The sequence below is a fragment of the Ursus maritimus genome, unplaced genomic scaffold (assembly GCF_017311325.1).
Source record: "Ursus maritimus isolate PB19 unplaced genomic scaffold, ASM1731132v1 scaffold_19, whole genome shotgun sequence".
NCBI lineage: Eukaryota > Metazoa > Chordata > Mammalia > Carnivora > Ursidae > Ursus > Ursus maritimus.
Window position 1 is genome coordinate 23,841,123 of NW_024424341.1, and position 22,366 is coordinate 23,863,488.

Below are 22,366 nucleotides of genomic sequence, written 5' to 3' on the forward strand. Positions count from 1 at the left end.
TGTTTATATCAGTTCCCTAAAGACTTTGTCACCCGGACCTTATGTTTTTGTCTTAAGATGCTGGTTGAAAGGGAAAATGGCCTAAAAACTATATGACTTGAGCTTTTACACTTAGCACCCTTTGCTCCTAATTAAGGAACAGTGGTTTTAAGCTGATACAGAAGTGACTTGTCCCATTAAGTTATCCTTCAGCTAAAGTTAAAATGTATCAAGATGAAAAGAACCACAAAAAAATATTTAACTGCTCTTAGTAGTTTTACTGCTAGTGATAATTTTAGTATTTATTTTGAAATACACACACGTATGGATAAGTTATAAATAATACATATTTTAAGTAATTTTGTTAATATCATTAGGAAGCAAGATTTTCAGTATAAGGAAAAAAGTTATGAATATAAAATCAAAGAACTTGACTAAAATTCCTATAATATTGAATTTCAATTGGAAGTATTCGTATGAACTCACAATTAAATTTTTTTCTTTTTAAAAAATAGATATTCCCTTGCTCATTCCACTGTCCATGCCAGGAAGCAGTGACAAACCAGCTGCATGGAGCATCCTTCGTGCTGGACCGTAGTTTCTAAATATCAGGTCCTGCTGGAAGAACACAGAGCTCATTGGAGTAAAGGTTCATTTAGGTCTAGGGCAGGAATTGTACACTGTAAGCCTCAGGGCATCTTGTTGTGCCCAAATAAAAAGAAGATGCCTGACATTTATGAAGTCATGTCAGTAGCACTCAGGAGCCAACTTGAAAGATCTCCTCTTGGCCACAGATAAGGCATTTTGAGCATTAAAAAGAATAATGCCTGCAATGGATTGAAACATGTCAAAGTTCTAAAAACCTGAGCCACCGTCCCTGTCTCCCCCACAGAATCCCTTTTGGATATCTCTGGAAGTTGCTAGGGCATCAACTCATTATTTTGTAAATTGGTAAATGAAAGAATAAAACATTTATCTTACCTTTTCTGACAGCACTGTATTTCAGTGTAACCAGATAGTCAGTGAAGGGAAATTTTTCTTTATATAAGAATCACAGCTAAAATATTAAAAAAGAAACCTACAAATTTATATTTTGCAATCCCCTAATGAAATAGTAGATCTAGTAACAATCATTGTCTGCTAAAACTATTAGGGGTACTGTATAATGAATGTAATTGGGCCAAATACATCCAAATCAACTGATCCTTTTTCCCCCCAGCATTTTATTATGAATACTTTCAAACTTGAAAGAATTTTATGATGAATACCTGTATATCTATAACCTAGATTCTACTATTAGGATTTTATTGTATTTGCTTTATCACATATTTATCTATGTTTCCATCTTTCTGTCCATTTTTTTTCCCCATCTGTCAATCCATTTAATTTTTGGTGGATTTCAGGGTCAGTGTAGGTATCAGTGGATGTTCTGCTAAATATTTATAGCCTGAAATGATCGATCTCAACATAACCAGAAGTAGACAAGCAGGCATTATGTGTCTCCTACTGTAATGCAGTAAGAGGTATGTAGCACCACGTGTGAAGGGTTCTTCCCCCAAAAAACAAACAAAGAAAACCCTACAAACAAGCAAACAAAAGACAAAAAAAGTCCATAAAATGTGAATCAGAATCTAATGAAGGAAACTCAGGGTACAACAATGTTATGCCATGAGGAAACAAAATCAGCCAATTTCAGAATGTGAGATATTCTACAGTACAAATGACCCAGTTTCTTCATCAAATAAATGGCATTAAAAAGGAGCAGGGCTTCTGTAGCTTAAAAGAGACTCAAGAGACCTATCAACCAAATGCGATGTGTGGATTCTCATTCAAACATACCGATTGTAGAAGAGGACATTTTTGCACAGTCATGGGCCAAGTATTTGAAAGTATAAGGAATTTTTTATTGAGTATAATCATGGTATGGTAGTTATGTGGTTTTGTTTTTGTTTTTTTTTTAAGATTTTTATTTTTAAGTAATCTCTATACCCAATTTGGGGTTCGAACTTAGAATCACAAGATCAAGAATCACATGCTCTACTGACTGAGCTGGCCAGGTGCCCCTGGTATGGTAGTACTGTTAAAAAAAAAAAAAATCTTCTTGTTACAAATGTATATTGAAGTATTTATGGATAAAAGATTAAAAATTCAATGAAATGTATTGGCAGATGGCGTACAAGAAGATATAGAGAGAAATGAGCCATTCAGTGGTCTTTGTATGGATACAGAGCCCTGTACCAACTCCCCATTTCCTTCCTTACTACAAATATGTAGTAAAGGCCCACTATTTGCCATGTACTCTTCTAGGTACTAAGGACACAGCAGTGAATAACGCATATACCTATCCTCATGGGATTACATTCATGAGGGAAAGAAAGATAGTAAACAAGTAAGCAGAAGCACACAGTGTCTTAGATGGTATTAAGTACCAGAGAGAAAAATCAAACAAAGGGGATGTAAAGACAGTGTGGTAGAGAGAGTGGTCATGGAGAACCTCACTGAGAAAATGGCTTTTTTTTTTTTTTTTTTTTGAGAGAGTGAGCGTGTGTGTGTGTGTGTGTGTGTGTGAGCGGGTGGGGTAGAGGTAGAGGCAGAGGGAGAGGAAGAGGGAGAATCTTAAGCAGGCTCCACGTCCAGCAAAGAGCCCAACATGGGGCTCGATCTCACAATCCTGAGCTCGGACCTGAGCTGAAATCAAGAGTTGGAAGGTTAACCTACTGAACCACACAGGCGCCCCAACAGAATGACTTATGAGCAAAGATCTGGAATCAGGGAAGGAGAATGCCACCGAGATACCTCAGGGAAGAGTGTTCTAGCTAAGAGGGAGTATGTCTCAAGTGTGGAGGGCTTAGCGAGGAGCCAGTGTAAATGGAGTGGAATGAACGAGATTTCCTTTTTTTTTTTGTCCTTTCAGAAAATTGCTACCCTTTGGACCTTTCTTTTTTTTTTTTTTTTTAATTATGCTATGTTATGTTAGTCACCATACAGTACATCATTAGTTTTTGATGTAGTGTTCCATGATTCATTGTTTGCATATAACACCTAGTGCTCCATGCAATATGTGCCCTCCTTAATACCCATCACCGGCCTATCCCAACCTTCTCCACTCTGAAGCACTCAGTTTGTTTCCAATCGATTCCATTTACAATAGCACCAAAAATCATAACAATATCTCGAAATTAACTTAACCGAGAGGTAAAGGATCTATATTCTAGAAACTACAGATCACTGTTGAAAGACGTTGAAGAAGACGCAAAAAGATGGAAAACTATTCCATGCTCATGGATCGGAAGAATAAACATGGTTAAAATGCCTGTGCTACCCAGAGCAATCTACACTTTCAATGCCATCCCAATCAAAATACTAATGACATTTTTCAAAGAGCTGGAACAAACCACCCTTAAATTTGTGTGGAACCAGAAAAGGCCCCGAATCCCCAAGGAAATGTTGAAAAGGAAAAACAAAGCTGGGGGCATCACAATGCCAGATTTCAAGCTGTACTACAAAGCTGTGATCACCAAGACAGCATGGTACTGGCACAAAAACAGACACATAGACCAATGGAACAGAATAGAGACTCCAGAAATGGACCCTCGGCTCTATGATCAACTAATCTTTGACAAAGCAGGAAAAAACATCCAGTGGAAAAAAAGACAGTCTCTTCAATAAATGGTGCTGGGAAAATTGACAGCTATATGCAAGAGAATGAAACTTGACCACTCTCTCACACCATACACAAAGATAAACTCCAATTGGATGAAAGACCTCAATGTGAGACAGGAATCCATCAAAATCATAGAGGAGAACATAGGCTGCAACCTCTTTGACATCAGCCACAGCAACTTCTTTCATGGCACATCTCCAAAGGCAAGAGAAACAAAAGAAAAAATGAACTTGTGGGACTTCATTAAGATAAAAAGCTTCTGCACAGCAAAGGAAACAGTCAAAAAACCTAAGAGGCAGCCCACGGAATGGGAGAAGATATTTGCAAATGACACTACAGATAAAAGACTGATATCCAGGATCTATAAAGAACTTCTCAAACTCAATACACGAAAAACAAATAATCAAATCAAAACATGGGCAGAAGATATGAACAGATACTTCTCCAATGAAGACATACAAATGGCTAACAGACACATGAAAAAATGTTCAAAATCATTAGCCATCAGGGAAATTCGAATCAAAACCACATTGAGATACCCCCTTATGCCAGTTAGAATGGCAAAAATTGACAAGGCAAGAAACAGCATATGTTGGAGAGGATGTGGAGAAAGGGGAACCCTCTTACACTGTTGGTGGGAATGCAAGTTGGTACCGCCACTTTGGAAAAGTGTGGAGGTCCCTCAAAAAGTTAAAAATAAAGCTACCCTATGACCCAGCAATTGCACTACTGGGTATTTACCCCAAAGATACAGACATAGTGAAGAGAAGGGCCATATGCACCCCAATGTTCGTAGCAGCATTGTCCACAATAGCTAAATTGTGGAAGGAGCCGAGATGCCCTTCAGCAGACGAATGGGTAAAGAAGATGTGGTCCATATATACAATGGACTATTACTCAGCCATCAGAAAGAACAATTACCCAACATTTGCAGCAACATGGACGGCACTGGAGGAGATCATGCTAAGTGAAATAAGTCAAGCAGAGAAAGACAATTATCATATGGTTTCACTCATTTATGGAACATAAGAAATAGCAGGGAGATCGGTAGGACTATGGACCCTTTGGACCTTTCTGTATTTGGATCTCTGTACTTGGCAAAGTAGAAGTGCTTTATATGATTTTTTTCTCATATATTAAAAATACTTAAGTAACACGTGCTCATTGTAGAAACATTAAACAACAAAGAAGTGCATAATTTAAGAAGTATGGACTTCTGATTAAAGATAGTATATTGAACACATGTGTTTATCTGCTCCTTCTGGAAACCACAGGGGCCGACAGAGCAGGAGAGGAGAGACAGCAGATAAAAGAGAGTAACAGCATTTGGAAACTGGAAAATAACGGCTGATGTAGCAACTATGAAAATGGAGAGCTCTATGTGCCTGCATGGGAGAAGTCAAGAAGCAAAGCACTATACCTCAGTGAAGGTGTTCACATTTTATTTTGAAAAGAAAAAAAAAAAAGCACACTACGTCTCATTGCAGATCACCGGAAGGACTGGAGGAGCTAGATCAGCTGTAAAGACAAAGCTAAATTTAGAGCTTAAAACAGGTTGAAAGGCTCTGCAAGGTTCGGTAGACCCCTTGATTCTGTCCTCAAATTTATACAGACACCTCCCCTCCCCAGCGAAAGCCCGGAGGCATGTTCTTGAAAGAGGTTGAACTTGGGTGGCAGCACCAAACTGAAAACCTGGAGGGTTAGGTTGCTGTCTACAGACTCAACAGTGAGGCCTCAGCCCGCTCCCACTCGACTGCCAGAATGGTGGCAAAAGGTTTATACATCCCCGTGGGAAGTGGGGGAGAATTTAGGGGATTCACATCTGTAACACGTTCAGAATGGTACCTGGTAAATAGCAAATGTTTAATGTTATTATTAAGCACCTAAACCATTAAAAGTGGTTTCCTCTCTAGAGCCACAACCAGACGGGAAGAAGTGGGGTGGGGCACCGCTGTTTTTCAGTATAAACTTTCAGGAATAGTTGGCTTTTTAGATTATGTAACATTACAAAAATGGTTAAGTAAAAAGTAAAAGTGTCTCCCTCCTCTCCACAACGTATGTAAATTCTAGAACACGCTTCAGTTACATACCTGTCCTTGTGGCTGGCAGCCCCACCAGTCACAGGAAATGAGTAGTAACTGGGAGGAGCTGTTATCCAGATGGGTGTCGTGGTTCTGTTGTTAGAAGAAAAAAGCTTGGGGGAAAAGGCACTTCATGGATGACAGTAACAGCTGGCTATCAAACCACAGTTTACAGCTCTGAGGTGTTTTGTTTTGGGGGGTTTTGGGGTTTTTTTTACATACATACAGAGTTTCTTTCTTAACAACAATAGGATCATACTGCTTGTTTTGGAGCATCTTATATATATATGTATTTTGAGGAAGGACTTAGAGAAAGTGGAAAGGCTAGATAGTTCTTTTCCAGCAATTTAACAATACATTTGTGCTGAAGTAGAAGCTTCCTATAATCAAGGGGTGCTTTAGAAAACTCTAACGCAAAATAGGTGGCCCAAGATGGTAAAGGCCAGTGTCCTTAACTTCTAATATCAGTAAAGTCTTAGGCTTGAGAGGGTGGTAAAAATTGCCATAACCAGCATTGTTCATTTCAGTAAGTGGAACTTTTAATAACCTTTCTAGTTTCCTGCCTTGCTCCAAAGACAAGTGGTAACAAGCCATTCTCCTGACTTTAAGCTTGCAATAAAGACTCTAGCATAGCATGTGATTTGCCCAGAGAATTAAACATGCAAGCTTGCATGGTATTTAGAGGCTTATTATGACCTATCTCAGCTGTACCACTTTCAAAATGATTTTTCCCTTTTGAGCCATTAATCCTGGATATGCGTGCGTGTGTGCGTGTTTGCACGTGTGTGCATGCACATGACAGATGTGTGTGTGTTTGCTTTTATTCAAAGGTATTTCTACTTAAGGTGATTAATACAAGTGCAGTTAAAATGATGCTGACCAAATTAATTCCATTTGAAGCTTAGTTGCTAGCCAAATGCTATATAAAATCTTAAATACGAATAATCTTAATCCTTTAAAAATATTTGATACTTAAAAAATGACTCTGGAACATTTGTACAGATTGTTTGAGGACTCAATTCTAGATAAAATTGAGTGCTTCTTCCCCCATTCTTTGCTTACTGGAATCAGACTGTCATAACCAGGTTGAGGCAGGGGAGTCTTTGAGGAGGAAGCCTCATTAGGAGAAGCAGATCTAGGACCCTCTAAGATGGTCCAAAAGTATCAAATCACTTTCATTTTAATTTCTTGGTAAAATTCATAAAAACTCAAGGATGTTGGATTAGTATATTAAAACATTTGGGAAAGTATCAATGAGGTTTCTCATTTATTGATTGCATGACCTTGACCAGCTCACAGATTCTTCACCAAAAAATGAGGACAAGGATGCCTGGTTGGCTCAGTTAGTAGAGAATGTGACTCTTGATCGTGGGGTCATGAGTTTGAGCCCCATGTTGGGAGTAGATTTACTTAAAAAAAATGGGGGGGAGCGACTGGGTGGCTTAGTCTGTTCAGCGTCTGCCTTTGACTCAGGTCATGATCCCAGGATCCTGGGATTGAGTCCCGCATTGGGCTCCCTGCTCAGTGGGGTCTGTGCTTCTCTCTGCCCCTGTATCCCTCTCCTTCTGCCCCCTCCCTGCTTGTGCTTTCTCTCTCTCTCTCTCAGATAAATAAACAAAATCTTAAAAAAAATGAGGACTGGAGCGTTGACCTCCTAGAGTTGACATGAGATGTAGGTGATACTGTGCACTGAGGACACTGAGCACTATGCCTGTTCTTACAGGTTCTCGCCTTCATGATGTTGATGAGGATGTAGACATAACATGTAAAGAGAATTTTGTGATTCTTTTCCTTAGTCCTCACCGATTCTAAATTCCGTTTCTGTCGCAGGTTGTGGACTTTGTAGCAGCCACGCTGCAGCGGGCGTGCGCAAGCTTGGCCCACCAGGCAGAGAGCACTGTGGAGTCACAGACACTGAGCATGTCCATGGGGCTGGTGGCTGTCATGCTGGGAGGAGCGGTTCAGGTGAGTGGCAGACATGAGCCCAAGCAGGATGGAGGGAGGAGAGAAGAGAAAAACTTGTTGCTTCCCTTCTCACCCTTGTGAGAAATCAGAATGGCTGTTGTGCTTAGGAGAACGAGGGTAAACAAGTCAGGTTGTTAATGAGTATTCTCTCCAAAGTAGAGGACAAGAAAATTGTACGGCTTCCACCTCGTCACCTGTGTAGACTTCAGTATCAGAGTATCAGAAGGGTGGGGCTCTTTGTGACCTGGCACAAGTTTGATTTGGAAATACTCAGCACAGTGTTATGCATCTATGGAGAAGACTAGCTTCTCTGTCCCTTACCCTAAGTCTCTCCAAAGTTCAGCCCCTGACCCTACTGCCGTAGTTGGGGGAAAACTTGTGTAAACTGCTGATTGCTTAGGATTCCATCTGTTTTGAATAGTTCTGTTTTAGCACAGGATCCATTGTTCAACTCATATCATGTGGCATGTTAAAGCCTGTGTCCAGTGCATGTATTTTTTTTTTTTTTAGATTGATTTATTTTAGAGAGAGAGAGAGAGCAGAACCGGGAGGGGCAGAGGGAGAGGGAGAGAGAGTCCCACGCAGACTCCACACTGAGCACAAAACCTGACATGGAGCTTGATCCCAGGACCCTGAGACCATGACCTGAGCCGAAACCAAGAGTCGGGCACTTAACTGATTATGCCACCCAGGCGCCCCACGTCCTGTATGTTTTACATACTGAATTTGTAATATTTAAATTCATTCATTCAAAAAATAGTGATTGCTTACTGCTGTGTGCCCACTAAGGGCCTGAGAATCCTGCCATGGACAAAGCAAACACGGTCCCTATCCTCATATAGTTTACAGCCAGTGAGGGAGTCAGACACCAAATAACTATTCGAAAAATATACTTAGAATTGAGTGAAGTGCCTGAAAAGAGAAGAGGAAGGTACCAAGAAAACATTGCATCTAACATAGGCTGGGAAGGTTTCACCGAGGAAGTACAAGTTGAAGCTAAGACTTGAATGGTGAATAGGGGTTTGGGGGTGTATGCAGTGCAGGTGGAGGCAGCTCTTTCAGTTTGACAAGCAGGAAGGAGTTTGGTGAACTTAAATACTGATGGAAGGCAAGTTTAGCTGAACTGTAGAGACCAAGGGTCAGAGGTGTGCCGGACAAGGAGGGGGGGGCACATGTGTTTGTTAGGAAACTGCGAGAAAGCATGATAAGCTTAGTGCGAGTATAATGAAATCTGACCCGAACTCAGACTGGTCATAACTCTTAGCGATGAGTGGGGAACCCTCTGGGAATGGATTTTTTAATGTGAAGATTCAAATCCGATACTGATTTGTGATATATTAGGATTTCCCTCCTTTTAGCCTGCCCTAAAGTGAAAAAGGAATTTTATTTGGGCCCATTGTAACGTGAAGCTCTTTTCTTGGTAGATTTACTCAGCACTTCAAATTTTGTATTTTCCAAGTAGTTTGAAGAGATCATTTTTGATTCAGTTTCTAAAGTCCTATTATATCCCTACTGTTAGAATTATCAAAGAAGGATTCACCAACAGAATAGTTTTTCTTAAGATGTGTTGTTATTGGATTTAGTTGGCCTGATTGGTTTTTGTTTTTCTGGTTAAGTATTAAGAACAGTCTTTGTTTCCATAAGTTGAGGGTTTTTTTGCTTTTCTTTTATTTAACACTTACAATTTTATACCACATCCCAAATGGAAAATAAAACACGGATATTTCCATTTTGCTTTCTAGAAGCCTGTTGTTGGGGAACTGGCAATGTAAATTAGTCATGTTTTAAGAGAGATTCATCTGATTGATGCAAATGTACATCCCTTACCTGTCCCTGCCCTTCCATGAGCCATTCTGACTCACTGATTACATCCTGGATTCCTCTGACTTTGCATTTAGTAAAGTGAACTTAAACACGTCACCCCTTTACTTTTGCCCTAGATATATTAGGTTTTTTTCTGTTTGATTCATGGATTTATAAGGGGCTTCTATAGTAATGCTGGGTTTCTGTTTTTGTATTAGAAAAAAAGTCATGATTCTTAATTATGTTTTCAGACAGTCATTGTCAGGCAAAGTCTTTGCTTCGGAGTCTAGATTATACTATACCTACCCCCGATTAGAGTTCACTGTTTTAGCTAATGAAACAGAATCTAACAGCGTTTAAACCTTTCTTTCCTTTCTAATTTATGTAATTAAGTTGATTATTAGAACAGTGTCTGGGAAGAGGAGTTAGTTTGGAGAAAGTGTAGGTCTAAGACTGCTAACAAGACAAGTGTTATTCCACACACATTCTCTAAATTTCAGGGTTGGTCATCAGTAAAAGTGTGATGCTGGTAACTTCCCTGTCCTCTTAGGGAGTTCATTAACAGTGTTCCAGGGCCCATCAGGTCCCCTAAAGCACTGCTGCATGGAGCTGATGTGAGCTTTGGTGCTCAGGGTGGTGGGGCTGGAACTCGAACTGAAATCCTGAGATCGCATACCACATTTTCTGACAGTATCATAGAGTGAACTCATTCAAGAAATATTTATCATGTGCCTCTTTGTCTTCATGGAGTTTGCCTTCTAGTGGCTGCGATTAATCCAGTGAATTCTTCATTTTTTTAATAAGATTCATATTTCTGTATCTCATGTGTATCTTTATGTGTCGCTCATTATAAATCAGGCCATACTGCGTGCTGACTTAGAACAAAATAAAAATACCACTTGTAAATAAATTCAGTGACATTATAAATAAGAACCGGACATGTAAACTACTCAGCTGAATATCTGAAGAAATATAGATGATATATAGAAACGAGAACACAAAGAATAAACATTAAGTATTTTATGGAATTAGGAATTCTTAGGTCAGCATTTTATTGCTGGAAGAGACCCTTGGATTTTTCCAAAATAGTGATTCTCACTGGAGCAGGATAAGGCAGGATGAGACTTTGTACGCCCCTTAGGTGAGCTTTGTAAAGCCTCATGGGGCTTTTTCAGTGTACACGTGCCCTTCTCTGCTGCCAGTTGGTTCTCATATGCTTACCTTAGCAGGAATGCTCTGTCCCACCGGTCACTACCCTCAATCCCATCCATACCCCCAGTCCAACCCCCAGTTCTTAAATTTGAAAACTTGGAGAAATTCAGAACAACTCCCCATCTAACTGGTTCATTCCTGACACCCTACAAGAAATCATAGATGGCGGCTGACATAGCTCTGCTCATTCCACTCTTGAAGTATTCCAGAGACTCCAAAAGAGACACAGCCAGGTAAAGGAATCTGTCACTCACTTGAGGGCTTCAGGCCTCAGGGCCTTCACGCAGAATTCTGAAGTCTGGATATGAGATCTGTGCTGAGAAGTAAAAATGAGGGCTGTATGGTTAATTTTCAATTTGATATGGCCCTTGGTGACCCTTGAAAAATAATTAATGATTACTCAGTGGTTCCATTTTCTCATCTATCAATTAAGTGAATATTACTTTATACCTCAAAAATTTTTTGAACATTTATGAACAAAATAGTTGGCACCTGTAGTCTTGGATTTCCCTGATTATTCTCATAGTGGGAAATCTATAGGTTTATGAAGCTGAAAGAGTGCATAACTTTAATTTTAAGTCTTATAAACTATTTGATTCAGAATCTACCTACTTGCGTATGATGATTAGAGAAGTTACCCAATTGAATAAGATGAATCCCACAATGACTAAGACATTTGAAAACTGGAAGAAAAGGTGGTTGGGTTTTTTATTAATAGACTATTTTTTAGAGCAGTTTTAGGTGCACAGCAAAACTGAGCCAGGAGGTACAGAGATTTCCCACATACCTCCTGCCCCACAGAGCATCACCTCCCCAACTAGAAACATTCTGCACAGTAGTGATACATTTGTTGCTATCAGTGATCGTACACTGACACATTATCACTCACAGTCTGTAGTTTACATTACGGTTCACTCTTGGTATTGTACACTCTATGGGTTTTGACAATTGGATAATGACATGTATCTATTATTATAACATTGTTCATAATAGGTTCACTACCCTTAAAATTCTTTGTGCTCTGTCTATTAATCTCTCCCATCAAACCCTTGGCAACCATTGATCTTTTCACTGTTTCCACAATTTTGTCTTTTCCAGAATGTAGCTTAGTTGAGATCATACACTATGTAGCCTTTCCATACTGGCTGCTTTCACTTAGTAGTATGCATTTAAGGGTCTTCCATGTCTTTCAGGTTTGATAGCTCATTTCTTTTTAGTGCTGAATAATATTCCATGGTCTGGATGTACCACAATCTATTTATCCCTTCACCTACTAAAGGACATCTTGGTTGCCTCCACGTTTTGGCAATTATGAATAAAGCTGCTATAAACATCTATGTGTAGGTTTTTGTATGGACATAAGTTTTCAAGTCATTTGGGTAAATACCAAGGAGCTCAGTTGCTAGAGCATATGGTAAGAGTATGTTTAGTTTTGTAAGAAACTGCCAAACTGTCTTGCAAAAGTGGCTGTACCATTTTGCATTCCCACCAACAGTGAATGAGAGCTCCTCTTGCTTCACATCCTCACCAGCATGTGGTGTTGTCAGTGTTTTGGATTTTAGTCATTTTAAGAGGTGTGTGATGGTATCTCGTTTTAATTTGCAATTCTCTGGTGACATGCGATGTTGAGCATCTCTTCATATGCTGTGTATCTAATAGATCTTCTTTGGTGAGGTGTCTGTTCAGATCTTTTGCCCATTTGTAAATTGGGTTGTTTGTTTTCTTATTGTTGAATTTTAAGAGTTCTTTGTGTATTTTGGATAACCATCCTTTATCAGATGTGTCTTTTGCAAGTATTTCCTCTTAGTCTGTGACTTGTCTTCTTTCTCTTGACATTGTCTTTTGTAGAGTAAAAATTTAAAAATTTTTACATTTTAATGAAATCTAGTTTATCGGTTATTTCTTTCGTGGATTTTTTTCTTGACTATTTTGTCTAAAAAACTCAGTGCCATACCCAAAGTCATCTAGATTTTCTCTTATGTTATCTTGTGAGAATTTTGTAGTTTTGCATTTTACATTTAAGTCTGTGATCCATTTTGAGTTAATTTTTGTGATAGTGTAAAGTCTGTGTCTAAATTCATTTTTTGGCAGCTCTTTCTGCCTACGGATCCTGTCCCTGTGCTATCATAAAAACACCTTCTTACACTGAAAAAAATTCATTTTTTTTTTTGCACATGAATGTCTAGTTATTTAAGCACCACTTGTTGAAAAGTCTGTCTTTTCTCCATTCTGTTAACTTTGTTTCTTTGTCAGAGATCAGTGGACTATGCTGGAATCACTGTGTTGTACACATGAAACTAATGTAACATTGTGTGTCAACTGTATTCGGTTAAAAAAAACTTAAAAGATCAGTTGACTGTATATAGGTCTTTTTCTGGGTTCTCTATTTTGTTCCATTGGTCTATTTATCTTTTCATTTTTTTAAGATAAAATTACTGTATACAGTTGAAATGAAAAAGAGGCCATACATTGTAGCAGTAAGTAGATATTCCCATTTCAGATGCTTAAAGAAAAAGCAAATGTCCATAATACTACAGAGACACTGAATGAAGTCTAGCATAATGATAATACTCGCAAAATTATCTAAATATCTAATACTATCTATTACTAAAATATCTTTCCCAGTTCCACAGATTCCTGGTAAAATTGACCCTTTTCTTAGATACTTTTATTTCCGGACATACATACTCTCTTCTCCCTTTAAGATATAGTAATATTGGAACGGTCAGTTGTTGTACATATGCGGGTAGGTTAACATATGTTGCAAAGCTAGAAATTTTACCTTCTGTCCATTTTGCATAGTTCCTAATTGTTTAAACAAAGAAATCTGTGGGGAGTATATGGTGAAATTCTATAGGTACAAGCCTGACATGAACCTCAACTTTTTATTTATTTGGAAGGAAAGCGGTGGGGAAAATAAACAGTAATAGTTCTGTGGACATAGAGTTTAAGTGAGAATATTGTATAGGTCCTATAAAGATGGTTGGTTGTTTGGTTAGATAATGAAGTGAATGAATGAGTAAGTAATAAATACCCCGCCTTGTTCTAAAAAGGATTTAAGACCTGCAGGGTTTTCAAATATCGGGGACTAATGAAGCCTCATATGATAATATTCCTAGTGTTTTCAAACAGAAAAGGATTATCATTGATTCTTTTTTCTCTACTGACTGCACATGCGCTTTTCCTGGGAAGACATGTGGCATTATGCACAAAGCTCCTGGAGAGAATAAAACCTTACATAATTTCACTCTCACTCACTCTCACTTTTTCATCTTTTGCCAGTTATTGTCCCAATCCCTTCCAGACCTATGATGCCCTTGAATGGTGACCAGCTACTTTAGAAAATGTAGTTAAGAGCTGCTTTATTTGTTCGTTTGAGACTGTGTAGGGTAAGAGTGTGGACTCTGGAGCCAGACTTAGTGAATTCATATCTTACCATCTTCCAGTTGTGTGAGCTTGTTACTTAACTGTTCTGTGTCTCAGTTTCCCCCGGTTATAATGTAGATAATAATCATAGCTAGATTATAGGGATATGGAATATGTGTGTATTTTTTTGTTTATCATATTTCATCTTAAAACATTTACATAGCACTTACTGTGTGTCGGGCACTAAGTACTTTGCTAATATTAACTCATCTTTTTATAGTAAAAGGTACATTAAAGTGAAAAAAATAATGCAAGAAAAAAGATAATAAAAATCAAAATATAATAATCTGGAAAAGAATTTCACCATCTGACTGAGTATTGAATGAAATCTGATATGGTAAGAATAGCTGTAATAGGTAAGTGTGTACAAAGGATGTAAACAGGCTGTTCACAGAAAAAGAAATGCAGACAGCCAATAAACATGAAAGGATGCTTAACAGCCCTGGTAGGTAGTCTGGCTAATGCAAATTAAAACATAAGATAACCATGTTTTTCCCACCAGGCTGTAAAAATTAAGTGTAATCATATGCATCACTGGTGTATTTTTAACTCAGAAAAGTACCTTCTCAGGGTAGGTATTTAATAAGTGTTAGCTGTAATTATTCAACAATAGTTACTGAGTACTAGACTATGCTGATTACACCATGAATAAGATATGCCCCCTGCCCCTCTTACTCAGAATGTTTCCTTGTGCTCAGGCATTATTAACATCTGTTATATTAATTTCGATTTGGCGTTTTTCATTTCATTTTGTAGTTGAAGTCAAGTGATTTTGCTATCCTGAAGCAATTGCTGCCTTTGTTGGAGAAGGTCTCCAAGGTGTACCCTGACCCTGTCATCCAGGAGCTCGCCGTCGATCTCCGTATCACCATCTCTACCCATGGGGCCTTTTCCACTGAGGCTGTCAGCGTGGCTGCCCAGAGTACCCTGAACAAAAAGGATCCACAAGGGAAGATGGAGGAGCAGCAACAAACCAGCCATGAAAGTTACAGTGATGATTCTCACCTCAAACAACAGCAAAGCCCTGAGAAATCCAAACAAACGGGCCTGAAATCTAATGCTCCACTCATTCCTCAGGAGGTCAGGGGGCCCAGAACTATTACAAACCAGAAATCTGGAAGTGTAACCACAGACCAGCTCCAGGAGGTTCTTTTATCAGCTTATGATCCTCAAATTCCAACCCGGGCTGCTGCTCTGCGAACTCTTTCCCGCTGGATAGAGCAGAGAGAAACAAAAGCCCTTGAGATGCAAGAGAAGCTTCTCAAGGTGAGTAGAACATACTGGCAAAACACACGCACACAGAGTGGGGCAGCTTTCCAGGAGCCTTGACTGTGTATCAAGCACTGCCCCAGACTACCCTAAGGGAAATTGTGATTGTTCTGAGGAGGCAAGACATAGACACAGGAAAGGCTTAGATAACCACTTGAGACCACTCAGTTGAGCCTGGACAGGAAAGAAAAGGGGATGGAACAGCATGAGCTAATTCCCAAGAAGCTACCTGTTTTTTTCTGGCCCCTTTTAAGAGAGGAATTGTGCAGAACTGGACCTCCCCCTTTCCCTACCTCCCGCCTTCTCCCCCCATCATAGTGAAGAAGCTGTTCTTTACATCAGAGATGTATGTGGGAGAAAATATATGCTTAGTTGAGGATCTTTTCCCTTTTGTGGGAGTTCTCCTGACCTCGGTATGGGTTAGAGATTAAGAGCAAAGGGTCTAGAGACTACTGATCAAAACCCAGATCAGTTCCTTGGATAAGTCCTTTAAATTTTCTGAGCCTCAATTTCTACATCTGTCAAGTGAGGGTAATAACAATAGGACCCACTTTATGTTGAAAGATTTAGGGGCACCTGGTTGGCTCAGTCGGTACAGCATACAAGTCTTAGTCTCAGGGTTGTGCGTTTGAACCCCACATTAGGCGTAGAGATTACTTAAAAACAAAATCAATCAATCTATCTATCTATCTATCTATCTATCTATCTATCTATCTATCTGTCTGTCTATTTATCTATTTATTGTTATTTTTAAAGATTTTATTTGTTTATTTATTTGACAGAGAGAGAGAGAGCACAAGCAGAGGGAGTGGCAGGTAGAGGGAGAGGGAGAAGCAGGCTTCCCGCTGAGCAAGGAGCCTGACGTGGGGCTCGATCCTGGGATCATGACCTGAGCCGAAGGCAGAAACTTAACAAACTGAGCCACCCAGGTGCCCCCAAAAACAAAATCTTAAAAAAATTTTTTTAAAGATCTTATTTATTTATTTGACAGAGAGAAAGAGAGAGAGGGAACCCAAGCAGGGGGAATGGGAGAGGGAGAAGCAGGTTTCCTGCTGAGCAGGGAGCCTGATGCGGGGCTCAATCCCAGGACCCTGGGATCATGACCTGAGCCAAAGGCAGACACTTAATTACTGAGCCACCCAGGTGCCCCAAGAAAGAAGATTTAAAATAAAATAGTCCAGGGTGCTTGAGTGGCTTAGTCGGTTAAGCATCTGCCTTCAGCTCAGGTCATGATCCCAGGGTCTTAGGATTGAGCCCCACGTTAGGTTCCCTGCTCAGCGGGGAGCCTGCTTCTCTCCCTCCCACTGCTGCTCCCCCTGCTTGTACTCTGTCTCTCTCTGTCAAATAAATAAATAAAATCTTTTTAAAAAAATCTTTAAAAAAAATAGTCCACGTAGGGGCATCTGGCTGGCTCAGTTGGTAGAGCAGGCAACTCTTGATCTTAGGGTTGTGAGTTCGAGCCCCATATTGGGCATAGAGCTTACTTAAAATAAATTTAAAAATAAGAGACTTTAGAGGGAATGAATGCAGCCCTGCTGACACCTTGGAAAAAAAAAAACAGTCTATGTAAAGCACTAGTTATAGTGATAGGCACATTACGAGCATCTAATAAAGGTTCACTGTTATTATTATTATTATTATTATTATTATTATTATTATCATCTCTTTCATATACTTTAGCCACTAGATTAAGAGTTATAATTCTGATTGAAAACATTCATCTTTAGTCACTAAAGTATTAGAACCAATAGTGTGATAATAGTAACTGCTATTGGGGGCGCCTGGGTGGCACAGTTAGTTAAGCGACTCTTGGTTTTGGCTCAGGTCATGATCTCAGGGTCGTGAGATGGAGCCCTGTGTCCAGCTCTGTGCTCAGTGCAGAGTCTGCTTGAGTTTCTCCATCCCTTTTCTTCTTCCCCTCCCCCTCCTCAAATAAGTTAATAATAATAATAATAACTGCTGTTTATTGAGCCAGATCCTGTATCTTTCAGATATTATCTCCAGTCCTCATAACACCTGCAATATTGGTATTATCCCCATTTTATAGATGAGAAAACCAAGTTCTAGAAATGTGCCAAGGATTTGCTGCCATTGAAATATTGCTGGAAACCTCAAAGTGTATATCTCCTTGGAGTAATCATCAAAAATATCCCTTCTTACAGCTATTTAGATGGTGAATGCTGTGAACATCTTTGGAATTTTCTTTGACTTATTTAACCTTCATCTTCTGTGCATGATTGGTCAGGTCCTGTCAATTATTTTTCCAAGAAGTCCCTCAAATATATCTGTATCTCTTCCTCTTTATTCCCATGGCCACTACCCCGGATTAAGCTTCCTTTACTTACATGATCCCCACCCCTTCCAGCCTGGCCCTCTGTCCAGTTGAACTAATTTAGCTCTTCCTAAGGTGCTGCAGTTGTGGAGACCACAAGAATCACTGTGCCAGCAAAGGATGCATCACTATATATGGAACAGACACCCTTCCTCCCCCCAGATGCCAAGCAGGAAGCACATGAGCACATGGCTCCCATCTTTCTCTGGCCCTCATTTTAAGACCTAAACTTAACATGTCACTGTCCTATCTTCTAGATAAGCAGTACCCTCTGCCTTGCACACCCTGTCACACCCTGGTGCATTCCTAAATTGAGAGATAATCTGTTGAAAATAATTTGTTACTAATGTCAATTGAAGTGCCAAGATTTGCAAAAGGTTTAAAAAAATAAATTAGAGGGGCGTCTGGGTGGCTCAGTCGTTAAGCGTCTGCCTTTGGCTCTGGGCGTGATCCCGGCGTTCTGGGATCGAGCCCCACATCAGATTCCTCTGCTGGGAGCCTGCTTCTTCCTCTCCCATTTCCCCTGCTTATGTTTCCTCTCTCACTGGCTGTCTCTCTGTCAAATAAATAAATAAAACTCTTTAAAAAAAATAATAAATTAGAACAGACTCAAGGTTATTCCAATAACATCTCTGTCACTTGCATTCCCATATACTTTCTGAGAGCAAGAGAAAAGGATCAAATTATAGCAAATATGCCATCAATTGGACCTAACCCCAAATGTGGCATCTCGTGTGGCATGACTGGTAGTCTCTTGTGACACAGGTGAGAATGTTGTCTCCCATGGGCAGTACTGGAGAAAATGTTGAGGATTTTTCTCCCAGATTTTGGTTTCCATGCCTACTTCTGTTATATACTTAGCCGCTTCAAGAAATATCTCCCCCTAACTTGCCACCCTTCTTTAGCTATTATAAAAATGGGACTTCAAACATATACACTGTTTCCCCTATAAGATTCTGAAGTCAGACCAGTGTCTAGCTAAGACAAACAAGAAGAAAGGCATTTATTCTGTTGAGACTGCTCTAAGGGGCTCTCAAATCTTGTTTGCTCTTTGCAAATCATATCACTGCTCTATTTTGTGGTTCCAGATATTCTTGGAGAATTTGGAGCATGAAGACGCTTTTGTATATCTGTCTGCTATTCAAGGTAAGTTAGTCCTGGTTAAAGGACTTTGAGTCTGTGGACCAAAGATTGTAGCCTGTATGTTTGCACAAAATCTCTAAAGTCATGGAACTACAAGACCGTTGGTCATTTTGTCCATCTTCCTGCCTCCTAGCTAGTACTCAATTTAAGTCATAATAATAATATTCCTGGATGGTTCCCTAAGGGTTCTAATAGAATTTCAGTGTCTGATAATGATGATGAGGTCTTTATTATTCTATAGATTAAAGCCCATTTCTTCTCATTCAAGGAGGTAAAAAATGGCTCCCACATTAACTCTCATTACCTTAACCTTTCATGTACTTGACTACTGGTAGAATGCACCCTTGCTTTCCCTTTAAACTAAAAGAATCTCATAGTACCTTTTTTCATCAAAATGTTTTTTGTAATCATTTTATTTCTCTTTTGTGATTCTTTGTTGCTCTCCCCATCTCCATTGATTTGTGGGTTCCAAATCTTTTTTTTTTTTTTAAGATTTTATTTATTTTGAGAGAGAGGGAGAGAGAGAGAGCATGAGTGAGGGGGAGGGGCAGAGGGAGAAGGAGAAGCAGACTCCCTGCTGAGCAGGGAGCCTGATGCGGGCTCAATTCCAGGACCCTCAGATCATGATCTGAGCCAAAGGCAGATGCTTAACCCACTGAACCACCCAGGCACCACCCCCCAACCACCTTTTTTTTAAGGTTGTGGATTCCAAATCTACAGAGAGATGTCAGGAACAGGGATGTAGAGTAAAGGAACCCTTCCTATAAGGGTGAGAATCAGACATGGTGAGAAGGTCAGTTATCTCACAGCTTCTCTTGGCTCCACTGGTGGAGTGTAATTGTCAAGTGCTAGGACTCTGGGGGTGCCTGGGTGGCTGGCTAGGACCCTGGGGTTGAGTCCTGCAACGGGCTCTTTACTCAGCAGGGAGTCTGCTTCTCCTTCTGCCTGCTGCTCTCCCTGCGTGTGCTCTCCCTCTCTGACAAATAAATAAATATAATCTTAAAAAAAAAAAAAAAGAGCTAGGACTCAGGGACAGACCACCTGGGTGTACCTCTGTTCCTCTGTTGCTCAGCTGTATGGACTTTGGCAAATTACTTAATCTCTCTGGGCTTCAATTTCATATCTGTAGAAAGGGGGCTAAATAGAAATGTAAAATGGCACAGCTAATTTGGAAAACAGCCTGGCAGTTTGTCAGAAAGATAAGCATAGAGTTACCACTTGACGCAGCAATTGCACTTCTAGGTGTATATACTCAGGTGGATTGAAAACGTATGTCCCCGCAAAAACTTGTACCTGAATATTCGTAGCAGCAATAGCCGAAAGCTGGAAACAACACAAATACCCATCGGTTGATGAATGGATAAACAAACTGTCCTTTATCCATACAATGGAATATTATTCGGTCATTACAAAAAGAAAACACTGAAACATGGAAGGGATGAACCTTGAAAACATCATAAATGGAAGAAGCCAGTCACAAAAGACCACATATTGTACGGTTCCTTTATATGAAAGTTCAGAATAGGGAAATTTATAGAGACAGAAACTAGGTAAGTAGTTGCCTAGGGCTGGCAGAAAAGGGGAAAGAATTGGGAGGTAAGAGCTGAAGGGTCAGTATTGCTTTTTGGGGAGATGGAAACATTTAAAATTGATTGTGGTGATCATTGCACAACTCTGTCAGTATTGTAGGAACCATTGAATTGTAAGTTGGCAAATATTATGATATGTGAATTATATCTCAATAAGCTGTTACCAAAAAAATTAAAATTTAATAGGTGGGGGAGGGATAAAACTCTCAGAGCTTAAAAAGATACGATGATTAAATGGAATGTGGTAGATAGGATCCTGGAACAGAAAAAGGGCATTTGGGAAAAACAAAGAGAATCTGAGTAAATTATGGACTTTAGCTGATAATAAAATGTCACTGTTAGTTCCATTAATTGTGACGAATGTACCATGCTAATGCAAAGTTAATAGGGGCAACTGGGTGTGGAACATATGAGAACTCTCTATGCTACTTTTCAATAATTCTGTAAATCTAAAACTGTTCTATCTTAAAAAGTCTATAAAGGGAGGTTAATATTAGGATTAAATGTGTTAATACCTTGAAAGTGCCTAGCACAGGGACACCTGGGGGTCAGTCGGTCAAGTGTACGACTCTTGATTTCGGCTCAGGTCGTGATCTCAGGGTCATGAGATGGAGTGTGACATCAGGCTCCACGCTCAGTGTGGAGTCTGCTTGAGATTCTCTCTCCCTCTCCTCTGCCCTTTACCCCACTCGCACACACACACATTCTCTCTCTCAAAAAAAATAAAATCTTAAAAAAGAAATGCTTAGCACGCAGTAAGTGTTCAAATAGGGTTAGCTGTTATGAACTGAATGTCATCATCATCATCATTATATTACTACTGCTTCTATTGTTAGACTGCTGGATAATGTGGTGATACATGTAACTTCTCAGATCTAAAGTTTGAGTAGGCAGACTCTACCAGGTAGTTATTGCTATGTAACAAACCACCCCAACTCTGAGTATTTAAACAGCAATCATTTATTATCACTCAGGCCTCTGTAGACCAATGGAGGTCAGCTGATGTAGGCTGGGTTTGGGCGGACACTTCTGCTTTTCCCTGCAGGTCTGTGGGCCGGCTGCGACAGCTCTGCTGCGCCTGTTCCTGGTCATCCCTAGACCAGTGGCCGACCAGGGCATGTTGTGGTGATGGCAGAAGTGTAAGAGAATAAGAATAAACTCAAGAGGACTCTTGAGGCCTAAGCTTGGAATGAGCATCCTATCACTTCTGCCTCATACTGTTGGCTAAAATAAGTCAATGTGGCCTAGCCCAAAAGTCAAGAGGTAGAGAAATATAGTCCCTTTCGTGGGACAAACTGCCAGGTCATAGAGCAAAGGACATGAATTCAGGGAGAGGTGAAGAATTGAAGCCGGTAATACAGTCCTTCACTGATGTGTTCTGTTTATCTGCAAAAGGCAAGGTCCCCTATGAGCACGAGGCATGCTTAGGCCTTTAGTGGTTACTTATTTCTTGGTATAATTTGGGTACGCTGTGTACTGATCTGGTTAGTTAAAACTTAAGAGAAAGTGGAGAAAGTGCAGAGGGGCTAGCATACAGTGATAAAGGCCAGAGCTTTGGAATTCATTCTTTATTCAGCAAATATTTATTGTGCACCTACTGTATACAAAACACTTTAACAGTGAGTTGTCATGCCTAGGTTAAAAAGCAAAAAGAAAATTCCTCAGAGGAGACAAAATGACCACCCAAAGAGGTAAAAGGACAAGTATGTGAGAGCAGAAGCCGAAAGAGTAGAGGGTATCAAGAGAGAAAGTAACTACCCGCAGGTGAATGGGCAAAGAGGCCTGGCATTTAGATAAACCTGGGGCTCAGGGGCTCAGGAAGTCACATGACAATGAATGGTACTTATGGAAGCAAGATAAATCAATGAAGCAGGAACCTCAAACGCCTGTAATTAAGAAGTCT

General features: G+C 39.8%; 1 protein-coding gene across 2 annotated transcripts in view; it reads left to right on the forward strand.

The window, feature by feature from the left end:
• The window catches only part of TANGO6 (transport and golgi organization 6 homolog), a 176,946-nt gene that overhangs the window by 54,597 nt on the left and 99,983 nt on the right, over window positions 1-22,366 (forward strand). For both annotated transcript variants that reach the window (XM_040633505.1, XM_040633506.1), the window contains exons 12-14: window positions 7,555-7,689; window positions 14,887-15,396; window positions 18,820-18,877. In XM_040633505.1, the coding sequence (XP_040489439.1) occupies window positions 7,555-7,689; window positions 14,887-15,396; window positions 18,820-18,877 (703 nt within the window). The remainder of the gene's footprint in view (window positions 1-7,554; window positions 7,690-14,886; window positions 15,397-18,819; window positions 18,878-22,366) is intronic.